General features: G+C 39.3%; 1 protein-coding gene across 4 annotated transcripts in view; it reads left to right on the forward strand.

Moving 5' to 3' along the window:
- jak1 (Janus kinase 1) overlaps positions 1-23,637 on the forward strand; it is a 57,270-nt gene that overhangs the window by 29,408 nt on the left and 4,225 nt on the right. For all 4 annotated transcript variants that reach the window (XR_009795676.1, XM_061824491.1, XM_061824490.1 and 1 more), the window contains 16 exons: positions 1,496-1,669; positions 4,225-4,382; positions 6,519-6,633; positions 6,910-7,108; positions 11,197-11,306; positions 13,388-13,534; positions 13,685-13,772; positions 13,865-13,992; positions 14,097-14,235; positions 16,394-16,545; positions 16,664-16,814; positions 17,517-17,605; positions 17,960-18,152; positions 18,857-18,981; positions 19,800-19,972; positions 22,395-22,512. Coding sequence is in view for 3 of the 4 variants with exons in the window: in XM_061824491.1 (XP_061680475.1) it covers positions 1,496-1,669; positions 4,225-4,382; positions 6,519-6,633; positions 6,910-7,108; positions 11,197-11,306; positions 13,388-13,534; positions 13,685-13,772; positions 13,865-13,992; positions 14,097-14,235; positions 16,394-16,545; positions 16,664-16,814; positions 17,517-17,605; positions 17,960-18,152; positions 18,857-18,981; positions 19,800-19,972; positions 22,395-22,512 (2,259 nt within the window). In the remaining variant the exon portion in view is untranslated. The remainder of the gene's footprint in view (positions 1-1,495; positions 1,670-4,224; positions 4,383-6,518; positions 6,634-6,909; positions 7,109-11,196; positions 11,307-13,387; positions 13,535-13,684; positions 13,773-13,864; positions 13,993-14,096; positions 14,236-16,393; positions 16,546-16,663; positions 16,815-17,516; positions 17,606-17,959; positions 18,153-18,856; positions 18,982-19,799; positions 19,973-22,394; positions 22,513-23,637) is intronic.

Below are 23,637 nucleotides of genomic sequence, written 5' to 3' on the forward strand. Positions count from 1 at the left end.
GTATACCAGTATGTAGTGAAGTGGGATGCTCTAATGGGGTTTGACATTTCATAAAACGATTTGTTGCCGTATTAATGTTCATTTATGGACACCCCACATAGTTTGTTTTTATAGGTTTCACGCTGTAATATTGTGTCCTATAGTAAGGGAACGCAACATTCATCCACTGATATTCTTGTTTGTTCCTTGAACTTGACTCAAGTTGAACAACACAGCCGAGGCCAGGTGAATTGTAATGTCATTGTAAGCCTGGAAAGAGAGGTTTTTGCTTTCAAAATATAGATGATGTTTTAAGGCATTTAATGCATCAGCACTGCTGGTAAGCAAGCCAGCTAGCCCACACCTGCCTTTTAAACTCTAATAAGCCAGTAAACTCCTCCAGCAACAAGTCACACAGAGTTTCTCTTTACACACATTAACAAAGTTGCAACATTTTTCACAGGAATAAATCCAGAAGTTGTTTCCTCAAGTGATGTCATCTATAAATGTCTCAAAATTGCCAGTCTGCGCATGTGGATACTTGTTGTTGCTGGTTTACACCAACTTCAAAAATGGCCTTTAGTTTGTCTCTCATTTTTATTTAACTAGTTATAACAGATTGTCACATGCAGAGATTAGCTAACAGAACCATCTTTGTCTGTCCGTCAAACCTAATGTATCCTAATCTGATTAAAAAAAAAAAAAACATTTATATTATAAAGATGTCTAGAAAGCCCATACTCCTTCAAAGATGATTGTATCAAAAAACTAACTATCATTGCAGTAAAGTCCAATCATTTCAGTAGTCATGATGAGTGCACTTTCTGTTTGGGGCTATGATTTTAAACATGTAATTTGGCTTATTTAGCTAATAACTACATTGCAAAATACTACAAATAATTGTAAGCGGTCCTTTTATATGGTGCTGGCCACTCTGAGTCACACTATCAAAAGTAAAGCATTTGTTTTGTGTTGTCCTTTTTTAAAAATAAATAGTTTTTGTTCATCGTAATATATATATATATATATATATATATATATATATATTATTTTTTAATATAACTTGAGTCACTTAATGTTTATTTATGTATGTATGTATGTATGTATGTATGTATGGCGTGCTATGGTCATGCTGTACCGGGGGGGAAAAAAAAAACGGTGTGACCAAATCCTGTGCTTGTAGTGGATAACTTTTGTAGTGTAGGTGTGTGCGTATGGGCATAGTGAATGAGACAGAGGACAAGAGCAGCAGAATCTACACACGCTGCACAGTACAAAAAAGGGAATATGATTCAACATGGCAAAGTGGCTAGTGGGAGTAACTGCTACCTGCCAAGGTGGATGTCATCTCAAACTCAGCTTCATATATTATCGTAATAAGGTTGTGTTTGCATTATTCTGATTGCGTTTCATTTTATGTTAATGAACTTGGGAATTCTGGTGAAAATTGCATTGTATATCAAAGCATCATTAGTCGATTAAATAACAGCATAAAATGTTTGTTACTTCAAAATAGATCCTGGTGATTTCTAAAGAGAAAGGCCGTTCAAAGAAGAACAGGATAAATGGAAATCAGAGAAAAAAGGAAGCTGATGATGGCTGGAAGAGATTCTGCGACTTCCACGAGATCATGCACGTTGCCATTAAAGAGGCCACAGTCACAATTCACAGACAGGATCACAAGAAAATGGTGAGATACACACCACACCAGCACACTGATTGAGTCAGGGTTTAAACTCAAATCTGCCAATTGCAAGAAAATCTGCTTTTCAGTCCCCACGTGAACTTAAAGGTGAACTTACAATTATGTTTTTAAATAGCGATTTAATTTATTATGGGAAAAATATTGAGTTATCCACCCTTGTGTGAAAAAGTAATTCCCGCCCTGCTAAATCAATGAATGAATGGTGGCTAATCACAGTTTTGGGTTCATTTTCACTGATCACACCCAAGCCTGATTACCTCCAGACCTGTTCAATCAAGAAATCACTTAATCTTAATCCGTCCCGAGAAAATAAAGTCAAAATCAAAAGATCTTAAAGAGGAGGCAACAAAATGACAGTTCCAAAGAAAGCGCACAACAATCACGAAAAAAGTAATTGACATCCATCACTCTGGAATGGTTTTGGTCAAGGTTTAGGATTCCAATGGTTTATAGAGAGAGCCGTTGTCCTCTCATGGAGAAAACATGGAATGGTGTTGAGCCTACCCTGCAGTGACTGCTCTACAAAGATTCCCTCATGAGAACAGCAATGAATCATTCAGGAGGCCATAAAGGAGAACTGCTGAGAACTTCTGAGAACTGCAAACTTCCTTTGCTCAGGAAAAGTCAGTGTGCATGACAGAACAAATGAGGAACAAACTGGGAAAAAATGACACCAATGGCAGTGTTTCCAAGGTGAAAAAGACTGCTGACCCAAATAAATATAAAGGCTCACCTTACTGTTGCTGAGAAGAAAAAAAAAATCTGCAAAATCAGAAATGGACTATTGAGATGAACATTTTTGGAAGGTAGCAACCCATTTCAGAAAAAGAACATCATATGAACAGTCAAACATGGTGGTAGTCTTGGGCTGCTTAGTTCCTTCAGGTCCTGGACAATTTGCTGTGATTGATGGAACCGTGAATTCTGTTCTTTAACAGAAAATCATGAAGCCCAGTGTTCAGCCATCAGATTGACCTCGAGTTGAAATGTGCTTGGTTTCTGTAGTAGGATGACAATCCAAAACACAGCAGCAAGTCAACTTCTGAATGGCTGAAGAAAATAAAATGAATGCTTTGGAGTGGGTTCGTCAAAAGTCCTGAATGGAATCCAGTTGAAATACAATGGCATGACCTTAAAAAAGCCCTTTCATGCTAAGGAAACCCTCAATTTTTTTCAAAATTAAAACGAACAAAAAACAAAAACTCAGGAAGAATGGGCCAAAATATCTCAAAAGAAATGTGGAAGACCCATGGCGACCCTTGATTTCATTTGTTGCTGATGAAGACAGCCCAACCAGTTATCAGGCTTCGGGGGCAATAATTCTTTCACACAGGCTTAGGTAACTGAATAATATATTTTCCCCTTCTTAGATAAAATCATTAAAAATACAGCAAGTTCATATGGGTTATATTTCGCTGATATATACAATTGTTTGGTGAGCTTAAACGTTGAAGTTGGAAAACTGCAAACAAGAATTTGAGAAGGGGGCCAATGCTTTTCACAGCTCTGTAGGTAGAATGTAACCTTTTTTTTATCTGCTCTATTTCCTATGAAAGTACATAACGTTTTGTTTTTGTGTTCATGACCATTGTAACAAAACCTCTCAAGTATTCCTGCTTTTGGCCTGTTGTTGCCATAGTTCAATCATCTGCTGTGTTGGTAAAACAAAACTTGTCTACTTTCACATATGCATTTTGTGACACGATATAGAGCCATTTTTAGATGGTCTGCAGTTGTTCATTTGTCTGAATTCTCCACAGAAGACTGACATGTAGGTTTTGTGAAAGTGCTAGCCAGTTGGTAGCTGTCTTGGGCATTTCCATTAGCATCATGGGGCCACAAAAAACGTTTGGATGGAAAAGTTAGCTTAGTAGCTTAAATTTGTTTGGTGAGCTATCAATACAATGGCACTGCCCAATGGCGTCACTTCTAAGTGATGCCCAGTAGGTGATCTCCAATTCCCAAAGGACTGTTCAAGCTTCCTTCCATTTATTTATCTGACACAAGTTAAGTTAAAATGAATGCCGAAAGCTCATATGAAAATAATTTCCAAAGATGAAAACAAATGTTTGTTTTGCAAACATAAGATTTCATTAATTTTTTAAAATTCTCTTTTTTTATCTCATTTCATTTATGAAAGTTTTTTCAATTTCAGTTTATTTTGCTTTTTTTCTTTTACTGTAATAGCCTTGAAACCATTCATGTCAAGATATTGTCCATGTCAAACACCGCATCTAAATACTCTCCTCAAGCACACTTAAAGAATAGTGCTGCTCCTGCTCTGCAACAGAGGTTTTAGCAGCAAAGTTTTTACTAAGTATTCCTTTATAAAGCCATCAATCCCTAGCTATTATGCAACAAAACTGGGTTTGTTAGGGACTTTGATAGCTTATACAGCATGTTACTTTGCAAAGATCTGTCTCTTATTTCCGTTTATATTCACTTAACATTAAACCATCAGAATTGTTTGGAATTCTCTTGCTTGTGTGAACTCTAATAAACAAGAACAATAGTGATGTTCACCCACTCTGTTTAATCAGGAGCTACGTATGGCATCTTGGACTGAGGCTCTATCCTTTACAGCCCTTGTGGATGGATACTTCAGACTAACAGTGGATGCCCACCACTACCTGTGCAAGGAGGTGGCTCCTTCTTCAGTGGTGCACAACATCAAGAATGGCTGCCATGGCCCTATTTGGTTTGTTCTTACAGTTTCATTGGTGCAGTTTTTTTTGTTGTTGTTGTTCTTTGTACAGCATTTGACAGTTTGTAATAGTTGGCTCAATTCAGCCACACTGCAATTTTTGCAGTCTTAAGATGGGTTTGCAGTAGCAAGGGTTGTTTTTAAATGCCATCAAATTGCATGAGTTGACAGCCTGTGATTGAACACAAGTAATGTAGTTCTCATGATTTTCTTTAAATAACGAGAACTATGATTTCACTGCTCACTGAATGTTTGGCACTATTCCAACAGCCTTTCCTTATTGGGGCACTAAATTGTGTGTTCAGCCCTAACAGATTATGTGTGCTCTTGGTGGGCTTGTTGCATGTGATCTACTAAGATTACCTTTTACTCAGACCTTAAACAGTAGGTGCACTTTCTCATTCTAACAGATTGCGCCACACTGTCGGCAACAGGTGTAAAAGAAGTTGAGACGGCCGTATTTAAAAGAGGGTTTTGTGCTTTAGTATTAGTTGTAGCTGATTGTTTTTTCCGTTCCAAATTTGTCAGAGCACGGAAAAACCCAAATTAAGTTTAAGGTGATGGAATGGGAAGAGGCAAAGACATTGCAGACTTACAAGAAAGAATTCGACATCATTCTTATAATCGTGGGAAAGCCAGCAACTACAAAATAGACAGATTTTGTTTAATTTAATTCATGGGCCATGACATAACTGTCATCTGATTGTCTAACAGATATGGGCATTTCTTTAAAAATGTGTTTAAAGGCTTCCGCACACCGAGTGACGCCACCAAAACCGATTTAATGTCGCTGCAGATTAAGTGTTACCTCACGGGGAAAATACATTTTGGGTTTAGTGAAGGGCATCAATAAAAATGAATAAATAGTATATAAAACGTCAAATATTGTGTTTTACAACTATACTTAACTCTATTTGTAATGTGTACTGTACTTGCTGATGAAAAAGCAAAGCTTTTGGCCAGTGTGTACGCGAATATACATACATACATATATGCTGGGTATTTTCAAATGAAGGGAGCCAGTGAGCATTCTTTCCAATATCAACACGCTTGCTTTTATTCTCAGCAAAACCTTCTCTCTTTAGCAACCTCCTTCTTCCTTAACTATTTACCTCTGTTTTAAGGTATGTAGGTGATGGGATAAAATACAAGCTACTGCATACACATCATGAAACGCCTATACAAGCTCACCGGGCATTCACTTGTGAATCCATCATATGCGGGATTGTGTCAGCAATTTTAGGTGAATGGCCGGTCCAGTTAGGTTTGACCAAACTGCGCAGTGTGCAGCAGGCCTAAATCAGCTTTTCTGTGGTCAACTGAGGAGGTGTGGGGATTTTTTTCCATATTGTCAGAAAATGAAATCCAGCGGCATGGAAGGTGTGACAAGAAATGAACACATCACCTTTTTCTTGAGCTCGAGCCAATCCATCCCCACTTTGGATTGGTACTCGTTGTAATGGGAAAGCAACAGAGAATGTGTTAGGGCAAGCGAGGTGACGTTAGTCCCCAAAATCCATCAATAGTTGTATTAACGTTCTTATTCGATCTTATGTGTGGTTATTCCCACTCTACAGCTTTATTTGTGTGTCTTAACTATCTTATTATTATCTTGTGTTATCTGGGCACATAACCTGTCTAGCTGACTGTCTGGTCATTTGTCATGTGGAGTGGAAACTACTTCTGCAAAATCCTATGCAGTGTTAAAGCTAAACATTAGGGTCTGCCACAGTAATGTATAAATTACTAAACAACAAGTAAACCTTAGTATGACTATCTGACTTAATAAGGCATCACCACTAACATTTATTACATATAGAATTTTGGTAATTCAGGCCTTAAGCATTTTGGAAATAACGTCAACTCCAAAAGCTAATTGTCTCCCCCGACCAAATTTCTGACCCATTGGAAATGAATCTGATTCTGATGGCTGTTTGACCAGTTAAGAGCATTGAATATGTTGTGCCACTGTTGGACTTTTGTATTGGCTGACAGTTGATTTATTCTTTTTTTTTTTTTTTTTTTTTTTGGTCATTTACACAATCATTTATTATTTTTTTGTGTCATACCTCCTCCCATTACATTTGTCTTACTTTTAATTGATTGAACACTGTTTGTTCCCTACACCAGTACGGAGTATGCTATCCAAAAATTGCGTCAGGAGGGTAATGAGGAGGGTATGTACATTCTACGCTGGAGCTGCACTGACTACCAGTACATCATCATCACTGTGGTGTGCAATGAGGTATGGGGCATCATTCCATGTTTTCTCATAGTTTTCATTAGTTTGCTGTAGGTCTCAGATAAAACACCTGTTATCATTGCTACTTAGATGACACCCATCTCTAACTCTCCAACAAACCAAACTCTTACACACCCCAGCCTACCTTGCAGACTGTCTCACTGAATTAAATCCTGGTTTATCGCAAGACATCTTAAATGTTACAGCGGGAAAATGCTCGAGAGTAGCCATTGGTTTTTTATTATAGTCTCACTATTTTACTTACTCTACTCCATTTAGCTTGACTTGAAGGAATCGCGCCCTGTGCGCCAGTATAAAAACTTCCAGATTGAAGTGACTCCGGAGGAGTTCTGCCTTTATGGCACAGAAACTGCAAGGCCGACTCTGAGAGCGCTATTGGAGCACCTGCAGGGCCAGAGTCTTCGCTCTGACAATCTCCACTTCCGCCTACTGCGCTGCTGCCCTCCTCAACCTCGAGGTAAGACTTTCAAAATCTGCTCAAAGTAGACACACTATTTAGAAATAACCATTTTACTTATCTCTTGAAATTGTCAGGTTGCCCACCTAGATTAAAAAAACATGTTTAACAATGTTATATGATTCCTTGTTGATGTTTCATTTTGTGATTTATTAATTCTTCTTCCGTACCGCTGATCCTCACTAGGATCACGGCTGTGGTGTAGCCTTTTGTTAGGTTTATCACCTAACTTGCTGGAATAGTTGCACAAATAACTGACAAGAAGTCGTCTTTCTTCTGATCAGGAGCACATGAGAGACAGGCCAGTTACAGTCTCCAAACACGTTCTGAACCAGCCTCTCACTTACACTTTTTTTTTTTTTTTTTTTTTTTTTTTTTTTTTTTTTTAAATTAGAAAACACACGAGGTCAATTGGAGGGTTGAGCAGATGAAATGAACAAAGGTACAGTTTTGGTGATGATGTGGCACATTCTTTGGTTATGATGGAGTAGTCCTTGGCCACTTCTAGGAAGATACTGTTGCATCTGTGTGTAGGAGCTCGTCCTTTGAACAAGACTCTTCGAAGCAAGGATGATACTTTGGCTTTGTTGCAAGTCCATAATAAATATATTAACGATAACTAACATTTCCCCCCTGTTTATGATGTGATTGCACAAATTCTTATACCATCTTGCAACTTCTCCTAACGAATACATTTTTATGAAAATGAATACACGCACACGGAGAATAGACAATCATTATTGTCGTCACAGTCATTCTTCACCATATTCTCTGCCACCTGTTTTTTCGTGGGTGACGTAGCAGTGTTAATAAGTTTCACAATGAGAGCACGCAGACAAGGAATCCGACAACATCCACACAAGGTCAAAATTGCTGGAAAAACAGGATTTGATACCAAATTTGAGGACATTTTCCAAAGGCATTCATCCAGGTCTCTCACACTGAGGTGTCAATACTTGAACGAGTCGTTCAGGGTTCGAAGCCCCTCGGTGCCATGACTCCATAGCTGTTTGTTGGCCTTCAATGCGCAACATTGTTCTCCGAACATAGCACAGATTTCTCAGGTCTCAGCCAATATACATAATGGTGATTAACTTTTAGATGGAAAATATACACATGGGAAAGTACATAATGCAAAAAAATAGGGCCAGAACTAGTGCATATGCAATTATTCATATTTCACATGTGTGCATATACACCAGACACATCGGTGTCAGAGAGGAAGAGTTGTAAATGTGGGTTTCCGGAGCCAAACTAAAAGATTTGTTTACTTCACTGAAAGAGAGTTTGCACGTCATAGATTGTGTCAGCTTTTCATGTTTTGTGTTAAACATGAATGCCTGGAAGTCCTCTGGATTGTCACTTTATTTACATTATTATTTATCATAACATCTACTATTTGTCCATTATTTGTCTGATAACCACTTTTTTGGACAAGTAATTCTTTTTATAACTGAAACAACTCACACCTCCCTAAACCACTAGAACCATGTCTATGAAGGTATGGAATTTATGATTTATAATGAGGAAAAATATTCTGTTGGGTATTCTTTATTCCATATAAAATTATAAATGTATTGTATGAAACAGTGGTGAGGCCAGCCATGATGTACGGATTAGAGACAGTGGCACTGAAGAAACAACAGGAATCTGAACTGGAGGTGGCAGAAATGAAGATGTTGAGGTTCTCGCTCGGAGTGACCAGGTTGAATAGGATTAGAAATGAGCTCATTCGAGGGACAGCCAAAGTTGGATGTTTTGGAGACAAGATTCGAGAGAGCAGACTTCGATGGTTTGGACATGTTCAGAGGCGAGAGAGTGAGTATATTGGTAGAAGGATGCTGAGGATGGAGCTGCCAGGCAAAAGAGCGAGAGGAAGACCAAAGAGAAGGTTTATGGATGTGGTGAGGGAAGACATGAGGGCAGTTGGGGTTAGCGAGGAAGATGCAGGAGATAGGCTAAGATGGCAAAAGATGACACGCTGTGGCGACCCCTAACGGGACAAGCCGAAAGGAAAAGAAGAAGATGAAACGGTCATCTTCTGAGGGTGCAGCTTGAATCTCAGGTGACTAATTTGTAGGAATGTTCAGTACCACTTTTCATCAGACTGATACAAGTAAGATTATTCATTCTTGAGTACACACCGATCGCACATTGTGGCTATTTAGACCTCCATTGAGTGGACTCAGTATAAAAGTGTCAATTGCATTTTAGAAATACCTTGGTTTTGTTATGAGTGTCCAGAAAAGGCCCCTCTGACAGTATTTTCTGCTTGACTCAGTTTTGTATCTGCTCTGTCCATATTTGGCTAAGACTGCCCCCTGACCTCTGATAGGTTGCCTCCATGTAGAAGACCAACTTGTGTTGGCAAATGTGTTTATGTAGACAGCACTGGCTCATGAGGCGGGGAGACATCGTAACTAGTAACGTAAATAAGCTTGAGAAATTGCACTGATGTAATTTCAGACCTCTCGCCAGAAAGCCTGAAAATATCTGGAACTGAGTAGTGTGTAGACAATTTGAATATTTCTCGTTTACTGAGGCACCATAGAGCCAATATTACATCCCCAATACTACAAAAAAAATTGGTATGGGATCACACACACACACACACACACACGCATGTCACATAAGGCATCACTAACACAAAGACACAATTGTGAGCAGAGACCTTTATTTCTGACATACAAGATGATTTCTCAGTGTGTCAGCTTGCTGCTGTGTAGTGTTAACTACTGGCAAAGACTTAATGTCAGCTTTTTTTTTTTTTTTGCTTTAAATATGGGTGACTGCATTTGGTTGTATTCACAACTACACAATACCTTGAAATAAGGCTAATTTTGGTACTCTCTCATCCTTAGTAATTTTTTTTTTTTTTACTTTCAGGTTGCAGTGTAGTAATTGATAGAATGTGAACACTAACTGAAGATCAGATCAAGAATGTACTTGCAATCACATAAATGACAGACAAGTGCTTTTATACCGCAATAGTTAAAGGCTCATCCAGTGCCTTGTCTTCCTCCCATACTACATTGTGATTTTTTTTTTTTTCTCACAATCGCCCACGCATGTACCATTCCTGCAATGGCACTCACTTAAAGGGAAGTTAAAATGAAACTGAGCAACAGAGAGATGCAGAGCAAAAGATAGACAAAAAAAGATTGAGTAATTTTATGAAAAAAAGTTTCTCACATGAAAAAGTAGTTATTTGCAACCAATTTTATAAGCTAATTTAAATGAAATCAGGTAAAGTCGTTTTCCCCAATGAAATAAATAGAATTGCAAAAATCCTTTCCATAGACAATCTTTTTACGTCGTTATATCAATGGAACAAAACAGAAAAGAATCAGGTGGTTCGATGTAGCATAATCAAATCAAATTTTGCATACACATGCACGCACGCACACACACACACACACACACCCAAAACAGAATAAAACACAGACCTAATTTTAAATGTCCTGAGTAATTTCCTCAGAAGTTGGATCAGCCTGTGATTTTGCCAGTATGATTCTGAATCCAGACATCTGGCAGTTGATGTTTTTGTTTTACATTTACCATTCACAGCTGGCGGAAGGTGTCAGGTGTGTTATGTGACAGAAAATTCTCTGCCTTAGGATGAATTGCAAAGTTTATAAAACAGTGGTGACGCCAGCCGTGATTTACGGATTAGAGACTGTGGCACTGAAGTGACAACTGGAAGCAGAGCTGGAGGTGGCAGAAATGAAGATGTTGAGGTTCTCTCTAGGAGTGAGCAGGCTGGATGGGAATAGACATGAGCTCAATAGAGGGACAGCCAAAGTTAGATGTTTTGGAAACAAAGTTAGAGAGAGTAGACTTCAATGGTTTGGACACGTCCAAAGAGGAGGGAATTGTTACAATTACTTACGAACGTCTCTACTAACAAAAACTTCAGGTTACGAAAAGCCTTCTGGGAAAAAAATTCTCTCATTACGTAGGAAATTCAGCATACAAAAGGAAAAGAATGTCGCAGTACATACTTGTTTTTCTTTAACCAGATTGAATACTTTTCATAGGAAATCAAACTGTGAAGACTCCTTAATGATGTGCATGTATGTGCGTTGCAGAAATCTCCAATTTGTTGGTGGTCACGAATGACAGAGCGGCAATAACACAGACACCGATGCAGGACTGCCAGGTCATTATTCATCGCATACACAAGGAAGAAATTGAGCAGGTATACTTTCACTTCATTTGTCCAAATGTAATATCAGATTAATTGTTCAAGTAAAACAATGAATATTTATACTATAAACTCAATTTATAACGCTAGACAATAATGATTGGTTAATAAGGGTTTCTCCTGCTGCACGATAAGTACTTTTTTAGTGGGTAGCAATAACTTATGTCCTGCCCTTTTTTGGAGAATACAGTTAACTATTGTTATTTGACTTAAAGTAATCAATCAGACTGGACAAGGCAGTCACAGGACACCGCGCAAAGCCTTTGTGGATCAATAAAACTGATTCATTTCAGCTGAATGAGTGTTTGAACTTGTGCATTACAGAGCAAATGGTGGCGGTGCACTAAAATACACTTATGCCATAGTGATAAAGCCAATATAACAGTAATGCGTTAAGACATGACAGCTTCATAAAAGTTTTGAGAGTTGCACAATTTACAGGTGTAGTCCTTCAAACTCTGAGGATTTGAATGCTTAAATGATCCCAACCGGTGATTTGGCCAGCCGTATTTTCGGTAGGCTCAAGCCCAGCAAAAACTTGCTATAGCCCACCCTATGAATTTATCCTCAATTTATATCCTGTAATTTGCGGCCTATAAGCCGTGACTTTTTTCACACACCTTCAACCCTGCGGTTTATGGTGTGATGCAGCTAATTTGTGCATTTTTTGTAACGGCCGCAAGGGGGCACTCAAGCGGAAAAGTGAAGAGTGAGCGTAGTGGAATATATGTGTCGAGGAAGTTACTTTTACCCGTCTGGCCCTGTTAGCACTGCAGTAGCGTGTTACTGCTGTGTCTCAGTGATTTTTACCCGTATGTTTTTTTTTTTTTTTTTTTAACCGGTCCTGTTGGCGTCAGCGCGGCGGTGCTAGCGTTAGCATTAGCGCGGCGGCCCGAGCGTTAAACTCTCTGTGTACCGTCTTTCTTTGTAAATATCTCATGTTTCAATATCTGTTTCAATGTGGGCACTTGTAGCTTTTACACGGCTGCGGACTATGTATGTACCAAATGATATTTCCTTTACAAATGTTCTGGGTGAGGCTTATAATCAGGTACGCTCTGTAGGCTAGGAATTACGGTATAATGTACAACCTCGATTCTCAACCACAATCTGTTCCAGAAGGCGGTTCGACAAGTGATTTGTTCGAAATCTGAATCGATATTTCCCATTACAATTAATGCAAAGGAAATAATGAGTTCCAAGCCTAAAAAATAGGCTTTTTAAAGAATTATTTTGAGCTTTTGCTTGCTTTTCCTGATAATAAACTGCATAGTAGAAATAAATGTATAGTTTAAATACTTTATGTAATGAAATAATTTAAGAAATATATTTATTTTTTGCTTAAAATGTATGCTTTAGTAGTATACTTTTTTAGAGTAGGCTAGGCTAGGAGTGCATTGCCATATCTATAGCGACTTGGCAGACCTTTTAAACTTTTTTTAAACAACAAAAGTGCAGAATAACTTTAAACAAGCAATAATGAGGGGGAAAAAAGCAAAGAACAATTGTTTTTTATTTTTACAAAAACATTACCACGTAACTCGAGTTAACGAAATCTTTGAAACAAAATAAAAATGCAGAAATGCTGATGGAACAGAGCATTATTAAAGTTCACAAGAAAAAAAGCAATGCAAAACTATCAACTATCAAATCTCTTGGGGTTGACTCGACTCCTCGAAGTTCTTTTCTTTTCCCAAAGAACATATCTAGTGTCACTTTTTTGGAGCCATGATTTGGGGGTTAATAGTCCTCAATAGGAAGAAAAACACAGTCAGTAAATGTAGCTACCGGGACATGTCTGCGTACTGAGGCTGTGTCATATACAATAACAAAGCGAGTCGTGGGTCAGCTGGTCTAGCCGTCTGCATTATGTTGATTCTGGCTTTTTCCGGGGGCGTTGCAATTCACTAACAAAGCCAGTCGTGGGTCAGCTGGTCGAGCTGCGCGCGCATTGTGTTATTTCCGGCTTTTTTCAGGGGCATTCGAGTATCAAAATCAGAAGCAAAAAAAAATTATTTGAAAACCGATTTGTGAATGCTCATGCCCACTGTTGTGGTATTCCTGCTGTGTATTAGGAGGAGCATCTTGGTCTTGGCACAAGAACAAACATCTTCTCTGGAACGCTGAGGGTAAAAAGCGATACAGATGCGGGTTACGGATCCTTTCAAGAGTTTAAGGTGGTGCTCAAAGTCCTCGGTTCAGTACACAGAGACATATCCCTGGTGAGATTCACATTCAAATGGACAAAATGTTCTACACTTCTGCTTATGAGGTCCCCTCCAGTTACTGGGCGTACTGAAACCTACAATGTCATCCACAAAAAGGAATGTGTACACTTTTCCATTTCATCATATTTGTCTTATTGTTTGTAGGCCTTCTTTGAAACGGCAAGTATGATGCGGCAAGTTTCCCACAAGCACATTGTGCTGCTGTACGGCGTTTGTGTGCGCCATCTGGAGAGTAAGTGCATCTGTTGAGCTCTAGGAATAATAAGTTTGTGTTGTGGAAGGGTTCTGTGTAGCAAATGTTTTTTTTTTTTCCCTGTGTGTCAGATATAATTGTGGAAGAGTTTGTGGAGCAAGGACCACTAGATTTGTTCATGAGGAGACAACAAAACCCACTTAGCACAGTTTGGAAATTCCAGGTGGCCAAACAGCTGGCCTCAGCTCTCAGCTATTTGGTGAGATAGTCATGAACCCTCTTTTAAGCATGTTTCTGTCCTTGCACAATATACAGTATGCGTACAAAAATATACCAGTACCAATTTTTCATTTTAACATGCAGGAGGACAAAAAATTGGTCCATGGCTTTGTGTGTGCGAAGAACATTTTGTTGGCTCGAGATGGCCTAGACGCTGATCAAGGAGGACCCTTTATCAAGCTCAGTGACCCAGGAATACCAATCACTGTGCTCACCAGAGAAGGTGTTTTTGTCTTACAAATTATGAAACCAAAACGCTTTGTAAACACTTTTGCTATCTCTCTAGTTTAGACTGATGTAAGCAAAAGTAAATTCGTCAATTTGAACCAGTAAGTACGCAGGCACGTTTTGACTTATGACTGACACTGTTCTAGCTTCATCCAGATACATAAAAGTTCTTTTTAAGTTAAAATAACTTATTTTAATGAGGATCTTTTTTTTTAATACTCATTAATTTGACTTATGAACCACTAGCCGTAGTATGTAACCTTTGATATATTGTATATTCGGAAAAAATAACCATAATGCTTAAGAACAGGGGTGCCCAGACTTTTTTACCACAAGATCTACTTTTCAAGCAGCCAGCCTCTCGCGATCGATGGGGTGGCTGTCTTTTTTTTTTTTTGATATACAATGACCAATAATGAAATAGAACAACCAAGTCACAAAGCTCTACCCACTATAAAAATGCAAAACATATTTATTTTAAAGTATATTGAGAATTCTTTGTGTAAATGTATTTGTGTGCCTTGCATAACCGCATGAGCAAATATTGCACAACACAACATAATGAACCATAAACATTTTTTTTAACTATATGTGCACTAAGCGCCATATGAATGAAAATGCACACCTGGCCTGTGTCACTCACCTCAGTGGATTTGTCCAACTGCAGCGAGAAACACTCACAATCTCCGATGTCCTTCCACAGCAGGCATGGCTTCACAGCGCCATGTTTCTTTCGGCTTGTCCCTTTCGGGGTCGCCACAGCGTGTCATCTCAGATGAACGCACATATATGTTTGGCACAATTTTTATGCCGGATGCCCTTCCTGACGCAACCCTTCTTAGGGAGTGGAGGCCCCAGTGGGATACGAACCCACAACCCCTGGTTTACCAAACCAGTGCTCTAGTCACTGAGCTATGGAGCCTCCCTTCACAGCGCCATGTAATGTACTCTTTTACAGTTGCAGAGATTTTGCTGTCCGGCCAATTTGGATTTTAGTACGTTCACTTTTCTCATTCTCAGCTTGCTTTTCGGCAGAATATCGGTGTCGTATTTTCCATAAACCGTTTGAAAATGCCGCGACACATTTCACTACACTAGCAGATGAGGCAAACCGATTTCGATAATGAGATCGTTAAAAAGTTGTCCGCCTCCCATTCTGGATGAAAGTGATACATTTTTGTCTTCTTTACTGCAGCATCCATACTCATGTTTGATAAGATTTCTTAAGCGAGGGCTAAAAATAGGGGGAACTTCCCAACTCGCATATTTTCCTGTACTGTCGTTGTTTGCACATGCGTGGTGAGCTAAAGGTAAAAAAAAAAACAGCTCTTTTTTTTTTCTCCCTCTCGTGGCACGCCGTTGCGATCAACCAAAACTGCCAGTGGATTGCGATCGACGCATTGAGCCCCCCTGCTTTAGATGTTAATGTAATGTGAATAGACAGGGCACCTTGTGATGTGTGCTTTGTGTGCACACCAAGTTCCAAAATCTGTAAACAATGTTGTTTGATTACTCCAATGAAATATAACCTAATGTGGACATCATATTGCTAGCATGCACACTAGCCTGTGTTTCAGCATTCATGAAAGCTAGCATATGATAGCGTTCACGAGGCAGTGAAGAACAAATGCAATTTTACATTTGTAACCAGAGAGAAGCTTAAATTCACCCACACACTGACTGATTTTCTAGTTATGCTTTTCCTTTTTGCTGTGGTGGGATAAGTTTGCTATTCTTCCTCACTGCCTCCTAAGCCCCTCTCTGTGGTCACATACATGCATGCTAACTCATACACTAGTTTGCATGCATGCTATTTATGTAACCAGAATGTTTTGTTGTAAATTAATGAAGTAGTCACACAAAAAATATTTAGAGGTTACAACTTGGTGCACACATATGATATGCATTCCATTTTGGAGAAAATGTATGACGTTTAAGTGCATCTTATAGTTGCAAAAATACGCTACATAACATACATAGGCGTTTTAATACTGTGCCTATTATTTGCAGATTCGCAGGGGGCGGTGTATAGACCGTAACCCCCGGAAATACAGTGGGAACCCTGTATATCACTTTGGACATAAATATTTCTGGAGAGGACAGTGAGTCATTCATTTGTCTTATGATCCTGACTGTTTACTTTTGCTCTTCAGAGTGTGTCCATCGTATACCCTGGATTGCACCTGAGTGTGTGAAGAATGTGTCTTCCCTGAGTATTGCAGCTGATAAGTGGGGCTTTGGCACAACCCTATGGGAAATTTGCTATGATGGAGAGGAGCCTCTTAAAGAAAAGAAGCTCACTGAGGTAGGGGGAGTAGAAGTCCACAATTCACTGTCTCGTTTTTGTATTCTGTCTCAGACTGATTAAAAGAACTGTCTTCATTCACCTTATCATCCTTTCGTATTTATTTTGTGTTGAGTAGAAGGAAAGGTTTTATGAAACCGAATGCCAGCTTGCCACCCCTGAGTACAGAGAGTTAGCTGAACTGATGATCCACTGCATGAACTATGACCCAAAGAAGAGACCTTTCTTCAGGGCTGTTGTCAGAGACATTGACAAACTGGAAGAAAAAAGTAAGCCTATATTGTATAAGGGCTACAAGAAAGTGTTTCTACCAAAAGCCTCAAGATTTCAGCCATATCCAGTGACATGCATCTTGTGGTAGTTTATGGAAGTAAATACTGGATAACACCAGGATTTGAATGGAAAATGCCACTGAAATTTTCTTGTTGTGGAATTCACATTGTTATTTCAAAGTCATCACATTTCCAATAGCTGTATTTCAGTTTCACTTTTCAATGTTAACAAATTCGCCATATGAAAAAAATTCAACCTTTAAAATTCAAACAATATTTTCAGTCTCCTGCTTTTCAACTGGCTACAGTTCGCTGTCTGAAAATCACCATCTAACACTCAACCAATCCAGTTACGCTTTCTTAGTCACATGGCGTCACATACTGACAAGAAGTAACCCTGCCTTCTTAACACTGAATTTAGACAGTGAAGTTCAGGGCTGGCTGGAAAGGAAAATGGAAACGCTGGATTTACACTGCAATTCTTAGTGCCCAATTCCAATTTATTGCCACTTATGCTTTAAGAAAAATGTTAAAAACCTATATATCTAAGATCACTGTGTTTACAGTCACTTAATGTATGCAGGAATGCAAATACTTTGTGCTGAAATGTCACTCAGAAGAGAGTCAAGCTGTCAGGTTTTCTGCATGGTTAATTCCAGCCGTAGTGTAACCAGGACTGTTCTTCTTTTTCTCTCGTAGATCCATCCATCAAACCACAGCCTGCACCTGAAGTGGATCCAACTGTGTTTGAAAAGAGATTCTTGAAGAATATCAGGGATCTGGGACAGGTGATCACTTTATGCTGTTTTATCATGTCAACGGCAGTTTAGTTGCACACTTTTTGATCGAGTCAGATGAGCAAACCATTATTATGATTATTTCTATTGTGTAATCAACCATTTTGCCTTGACAAAGACAGTGCTGCTCAGTTTTACCACTGTCTGAGATGTATTCATGTAACATTAATATAGGTTGATTATTGAACTCTTCTTATTTTCACTTATTGTTGCACTATGATGTCTTACTTCTTTTGCTATGTATTATAATACTTTTATTTTTATTGCTATACTCAGTCCATCGTAGTTTGGCTTTGATATATTTTGTTGTATTATGATTAATTTCTTGACTCGATCTTTCTAAAGGGACACTTTGGAACGGTGGAGCTATGTCTCTATGATCCTAGGGGAGACCGAACTGGTGAATTAGTGGCAGTGAAGTCTTTAAAGCCCGAAAACGGACAGGAGAAAGGCAACAATCTCTCGAGTGAAATTAATATACTGAAGGCCCTCTACCATGAAAACATTGTCAAGTACAAGGGAATTTGCTTGGAGGAAGGTAAGCATGTATATCAACGGACAATACTGCGTTTCTTTTTATTTGAAGACCTGAGCTTGAAGGTCTTTACACTGGCTTCCTGTCCATCAGAGGATGGACTTCAAAGTTGTGATGCTGATCTATAAAGATCCCAGTGGTCTAGGACCAAAATACATCAGGTCGTCCTGACCCAGTATGGACCCTCTAGACCCCCCAGGTCATCTGGATGCATTTTTTTAATCAGTTCGCAGTTTCAGAACCAGACATGGAGAAGATGCATTCAGCTTTTATGCTCCACAAGTCTAGAACGAAGTCACAGAATGTCTCAGATCAGCTGAAACATTTCACCTATTGTATTTAAATCCAGGTTGAAGACAGCCCTTTTTTAGCTGCATTTTAATAAAGATCCAATCCTGAACCTAATCATATTTTAACACGTGATTTATGATTTTATCAGTTCTTTTCTTTTTTTGTTTTAGTCTTAAATTATGCTTGTATTTATGTTTTGATATCTTTGTAAAAGCACTTTGAATTACCGTGTTGTGGAATTGTGCTATACAAATAAACTTGCTTTGCCTTGATGACGAGTTGACAACAAGCAGTTAACTTAAGGGGAATATTTCACCTACTTTTAAGAAAGTCTGTCAGAATTAGATTTTCTCCTCAGATTTGAAGCTATTTTGTGCTCTAACTTTGTGTCTCCATCTTCATTTGTGTGTGAGCAGGTGGTCGGGCCACCAAGTTGATAATGGAGTTTCTTCCTCTGGGCAGTTTGAAAGATTACCTGCCTGGCAACAAAAGCAAGATCAGTCTCAGCACCCTGCTCACCTACTCCACTCAAATATGCCAAGTAGGTCACGGGTACCATTAGGTCTCTTGCTTCTTCAGTCATGATGAACTATTTTGCATTTTACTCAGTGGTAGAAAAGCAGCTGACAGACAAAGTAACAGTGTGCCTTACGTAGCTCAATCTTTTTTTTGCCAATCCTCCTTTTTATGATGTGCAATTTGACCAATCTAATGTTTATTCAACAAGGTTTAGTGAATAGTAGCGATGTCTTGAAGCAGAGGAGACAGACCTGGTAGATTTAATTAATCTGCAGCAAACAAAGAGGTCAGAGGCATATCAAGCCCAAGTAATTTGCAATTGGCCAAGGTTTGCTTCCACAACTTCACAACAGCACCATTGCATGGTAGTTGTAGTTCCTTTTCCCCATCAGGGCACTTGGTTTGGTCAGGAAAGAACTTGGCAATGAAACCAGTCTATCAATCCATTTTAAGAGCTGCAAGCAAATAGCCAAATAAATACCACAGGGATGTTTGACCGTAAACATCATGATGGTGATGTACCAGCAGGTAAAGAGCAAATGTAACCTGTCTTTCGAAACCCACTGTTTCGTTGACTGGTCCGGGGTCTGCCCTTTTTCGCCCAAAAATACTGTAGCTGTGTTAGTTAGGCTCCAGCTCCCTCACAACCCTAATAACGACAGCCGGTATGAAAAATGGATTAATTAATTTAGTCACCTCATTTTTGAACACAGAAAGAAACTGCGTGGAGGCACCCTCAGGCAGGATTCACTCCACAGTTTTGCAGTGGTGCAGTGTAAATCCAGTTTAGGAGAATTTTGTGTCTGAACTCTTTGAGATTTCAACACCAACTGTTTTTAGGGAATGGAGTACCTGGGATCTCGAAATTACATCCATCGTGACCTGGCTGCCCGAAACGTACTGGTGGAGAACGAGCAGACAGTGAAGATTGGAGATTTTGGCCTGACCAAAAGCATTAAGGACAATGAAGTCTATTACACAGTCAAGGATGACAGTGAGAGCCCTATTTACTGGTAAATACGAAAAGAAAAACACAAAGTGTTGTCTCGTGACTGTGACTGGAAGTTTCTCTATGTAATACGCCTTGTGTGTGTGAATATTCGTTCTTTGAAGGTAAATCCCTCCCATGCCCTCCCGATCATTTTAGCTCACCAGTCAATAAGGTTTTCCTTATAGCTTTAGTAATAAGCAAATGATCAACAAACAAACAATGTCTTGAATTTAAAGGTCCACTGTCATGAAATGCATGTATATTAATGAAAAAATGGCAGCGGTATGGACCCATCCGTTTTTTTCACCACAAGACATGATTTTCACGTATACGGTTTTTTGTAACTCCCACCATGAAAATCCTCTCGAGGGATTTGTTTTCGACAAGAAGCAGGAAGTGACGTACAGGGCAGTAGCGCACTCGAACGGTCTCATATGTTTATAACAGTTTTACCTGCTGAAAGGTAGCTTGTTGTTACTTCAAGTTAACTAAAATGCCGGGTCATTGTATTGCTGGATATTGCTCGAACACTCAGGAGGATGGAGTTACCCTTCATACTTTTAAAAAAAAAAAGACCCGGTTTGTCGAGAAAAATGGATTGCACAGGTGCAAGGGACGAGAGCTTCGTGGGTTCCAAATGACAGGTAGGTGTGTATAGAGCTACTAAAAAAAATAAAACAAAATAATAGTTGGGGTGGGGTGTAATCTGTAAATCAGGGGTGCTAAATGTGTCGATGTGCGCATCGGAAGGCTTCCTTGTAGCAGCCGTTGAAGGATGGCCTCCGCAGGCCTTGTGGATCGCCGCCAGCCTCGTCGACAAGGCCAAGCCGGCCTGGTGGATCGCCGCCGGCCTTGTCAACACGGCGTCGGCCGGGGTGGGTCATTGATTTGGCCGCAGCGTCGTCGTCGCTCGCGGGCAGCGTTGTTTTTATCACTACCGTGGAGGTGGATTGGGCAGGGAAGGCAGTTTGGCCACGCCATCGTCATCGCTCTCTGCCATGGGCTCCGTTACCACGGAGGGGAGGTGGTTTGGCCGCATGCAGTTTGGCCATGATCCGCATATCATCTAAATATGGCTTGAAACGATAGGGTAATATTGCCCCGGTCACTTCACTCTGTTGTAAGATGTTCTCTTCTTCGACAAGAGCTTCCGCGTCAAGGGGCATGTTCGTCTCCCATAGTAGGTGCTACAGTGTGTTTTCAATGGCAAATGTCTCAGTGTGACGTCACAGACAGAAGATGCAGCCTATATGGCTACCACTTGAATGTCGAATGAGACTTCCGCAACTTTGCGCATGGATGACGCGATCTCCGCTCATATGTATTTTTTCGTATAAACATTGAAGTGAATCATGCTACATGCATTCTTCATTACAATATTTATTTTGAAATGTTTATAGGCATGACACTTGGGCATTAATAATACAATGAGTTCAAATCTTGTGTGTATATACATACAACTAAGTTGCGAAAAAAACAACCTTTTTTATGCAAATACTGCATACCTGCCTTGACTCGGGTATGAGTTTAAGTAACAGCCCATTCTCAATCTATTGGGTTCAATATGATGTTGCTCCACAAACATCAGTTGTAACAGCTTTAGGTCTTACAGAAAGGCTTTCCACAAGTTTTAGGAGTGGGTTCATGCTAGTGTCTGATCATTTTTACAGAAGCGCGAGAAGTGTAGTGTGATCTTACAAATTGATGTTGGACAAGAAGGCCTGGCTCTCCGTCTGTGCTCTAATTAATCCAAAATTGTTCTATAGGGTTGAGGTCAGGTTAGTAAATTCATCCACATCAAACTCTATTTACATGTATATACTAACATTTGACTTTAGTCACACTCATGCTCAAATAGGAAGAGGCCATCTCCAAACCATTCCCGCAAAGTTGGAAACGTTCAAAATATTCGTCCCTTAGTTCTAATGAATTGGAACGCTGAATTGGTCAGCATACCAACAGATTATTGCCTATTCCATGCTCCCAATTTTGGGGGAACAGTTTGGGGCTGCCCCCTTCCTTTTCCAACATGAATGTGCACCAGTGGACAAAAACAAGGTCCAAAAGGACATGAATGCCAGAGTCCGGTGTGGATGAACTTGAATGGCCTGCACAGAATCCTGACAACCCTTTGGAACACCTCTGGGATGAATTTGAGTGCATAAAAACATTACTAAGGACATGTGTTCATGTTGTTGCTTAATGTATGCTAGCCAAACCTTGGCTTAAAGTCTCATGTCATTGAAACACAAGTTTCAAATTGCTACAGTCTATTTTTTTTTTTTTTTTTTTCCCCCTCTAAAGAAGGTTTGTAAATTCAGAACTATGGAATAAGTGCCAATGCTTACAGCATTTGGAGGGGTTCTTATGTGTCACATAGTGTGAATTGTATTTTTCTTCTGTCATAATAATTTGAGTCCCTGTTCTGTATTTGTGTGGCTCAGGTACGCTCCGGAATGCCTGACTCACTGTAAGTTCTACCTTGCATCGGATGTTTGGTCTTTTGGGGTGACCATGTATGAGCTCATCACCTACTGTGACACCAGCAAGACCCCTCCGCAGGTGCTCACAGTCACACACATTCTACCCATTTTCCAGATATGACATTGGAAGCTACGCGGTCGAGCCCAGTCCGTTATTGGTCAAAGCCTTCCATTTGATACAGTAGGAAATGATAAAGTACACAGAATTAATCCATTCCGCAGCCAATCTTTCATTATCAAAGCGTCTTTATTGCCGTAATTAATATTTTGCAATGCTCATGTAAACGAAAAGCAGTGAGATTGTGTAAAATCAAAATTGAGCCTTCAATGAGGGAGTCAGAAAGTCAAGCTGAAGCTTGCTGTGATTGGCCTTGCACTCACAACATTCTTAATTTTCACATAAGTGTAATAATGTTGACTAACAGTAAAATAGAAAAGCAGAAATCCGTCTTCACTTTGACAATTGTATGGCATCTTGAGTGAAGTCTTATTGCTTTGCTTCGCATAACTCATTCTTGCCATCAAAATTGAAACAACCATGCCGCCGACTTAGCTTTAGTGTGATGTTTTTCCCAAAAATAATCAATAGAAAATTGAAGATTCAAGAAGACTCAAAAGTTGTACACCACTGAACACTAAAGTAGCAATCACGATCATGTTGTTAAATCAATACTTCTCTGACAATATTAGTCATATTTGGTAAAGGCAACTTTTTAACAGTTCATCTTTCATTAAAGATAAGTTTATAATAATAATAAATAATAGTATAATAATACTATTACAGATAATAGTAAAGATGTTTTAAATGTAAGTGATGAGTACAGTGTTGCCCTGTGTATTTATTTTTGAGGGGGAAGTTATGCTTCATTACCTGCTGAAAAACTCACCGATTCGCTGCTTTTCGGCTATCTGAAACACATGGCGGCAAAACACTTAATAGCCATCAAATGCCACAAGATAGCGCCAAAAGCCCCACTGCAGGTCCCTCTCTAAGATATACGTGTATGCACATGCAGGTATGGAAAGTATTCAGATCCACTTCACATTTTCATTGTTTGTGACGTTGCAACAATTTGATGAAATAATTTTTCCGAATTAATGTACACTCGGCACACCATATTGAGAGGGGGGAAAAAAGGAATTGTAGAAATTCTTGCAGATTAAAAATCATAAACTGAAATATCACACAGCCACAATTATTCAG

The sequence above is a fragment of the Syngnathoides biaculeatus genome, chromosome 7 (genome assembly GCF_019802595.1).
Source record: "Syngnathoides biaculeatus isolate LvHL_M chromosome 7, ASM1980259v1, whole genome shotgun sequence".
NCBI classification, from domain to species: Eukaryota; Metazoa; Chordata; class Actinopteri; order Syngnathiformes; family Syngnathidae; genus Syngnathoides; species Syngnathoides biaculeatus.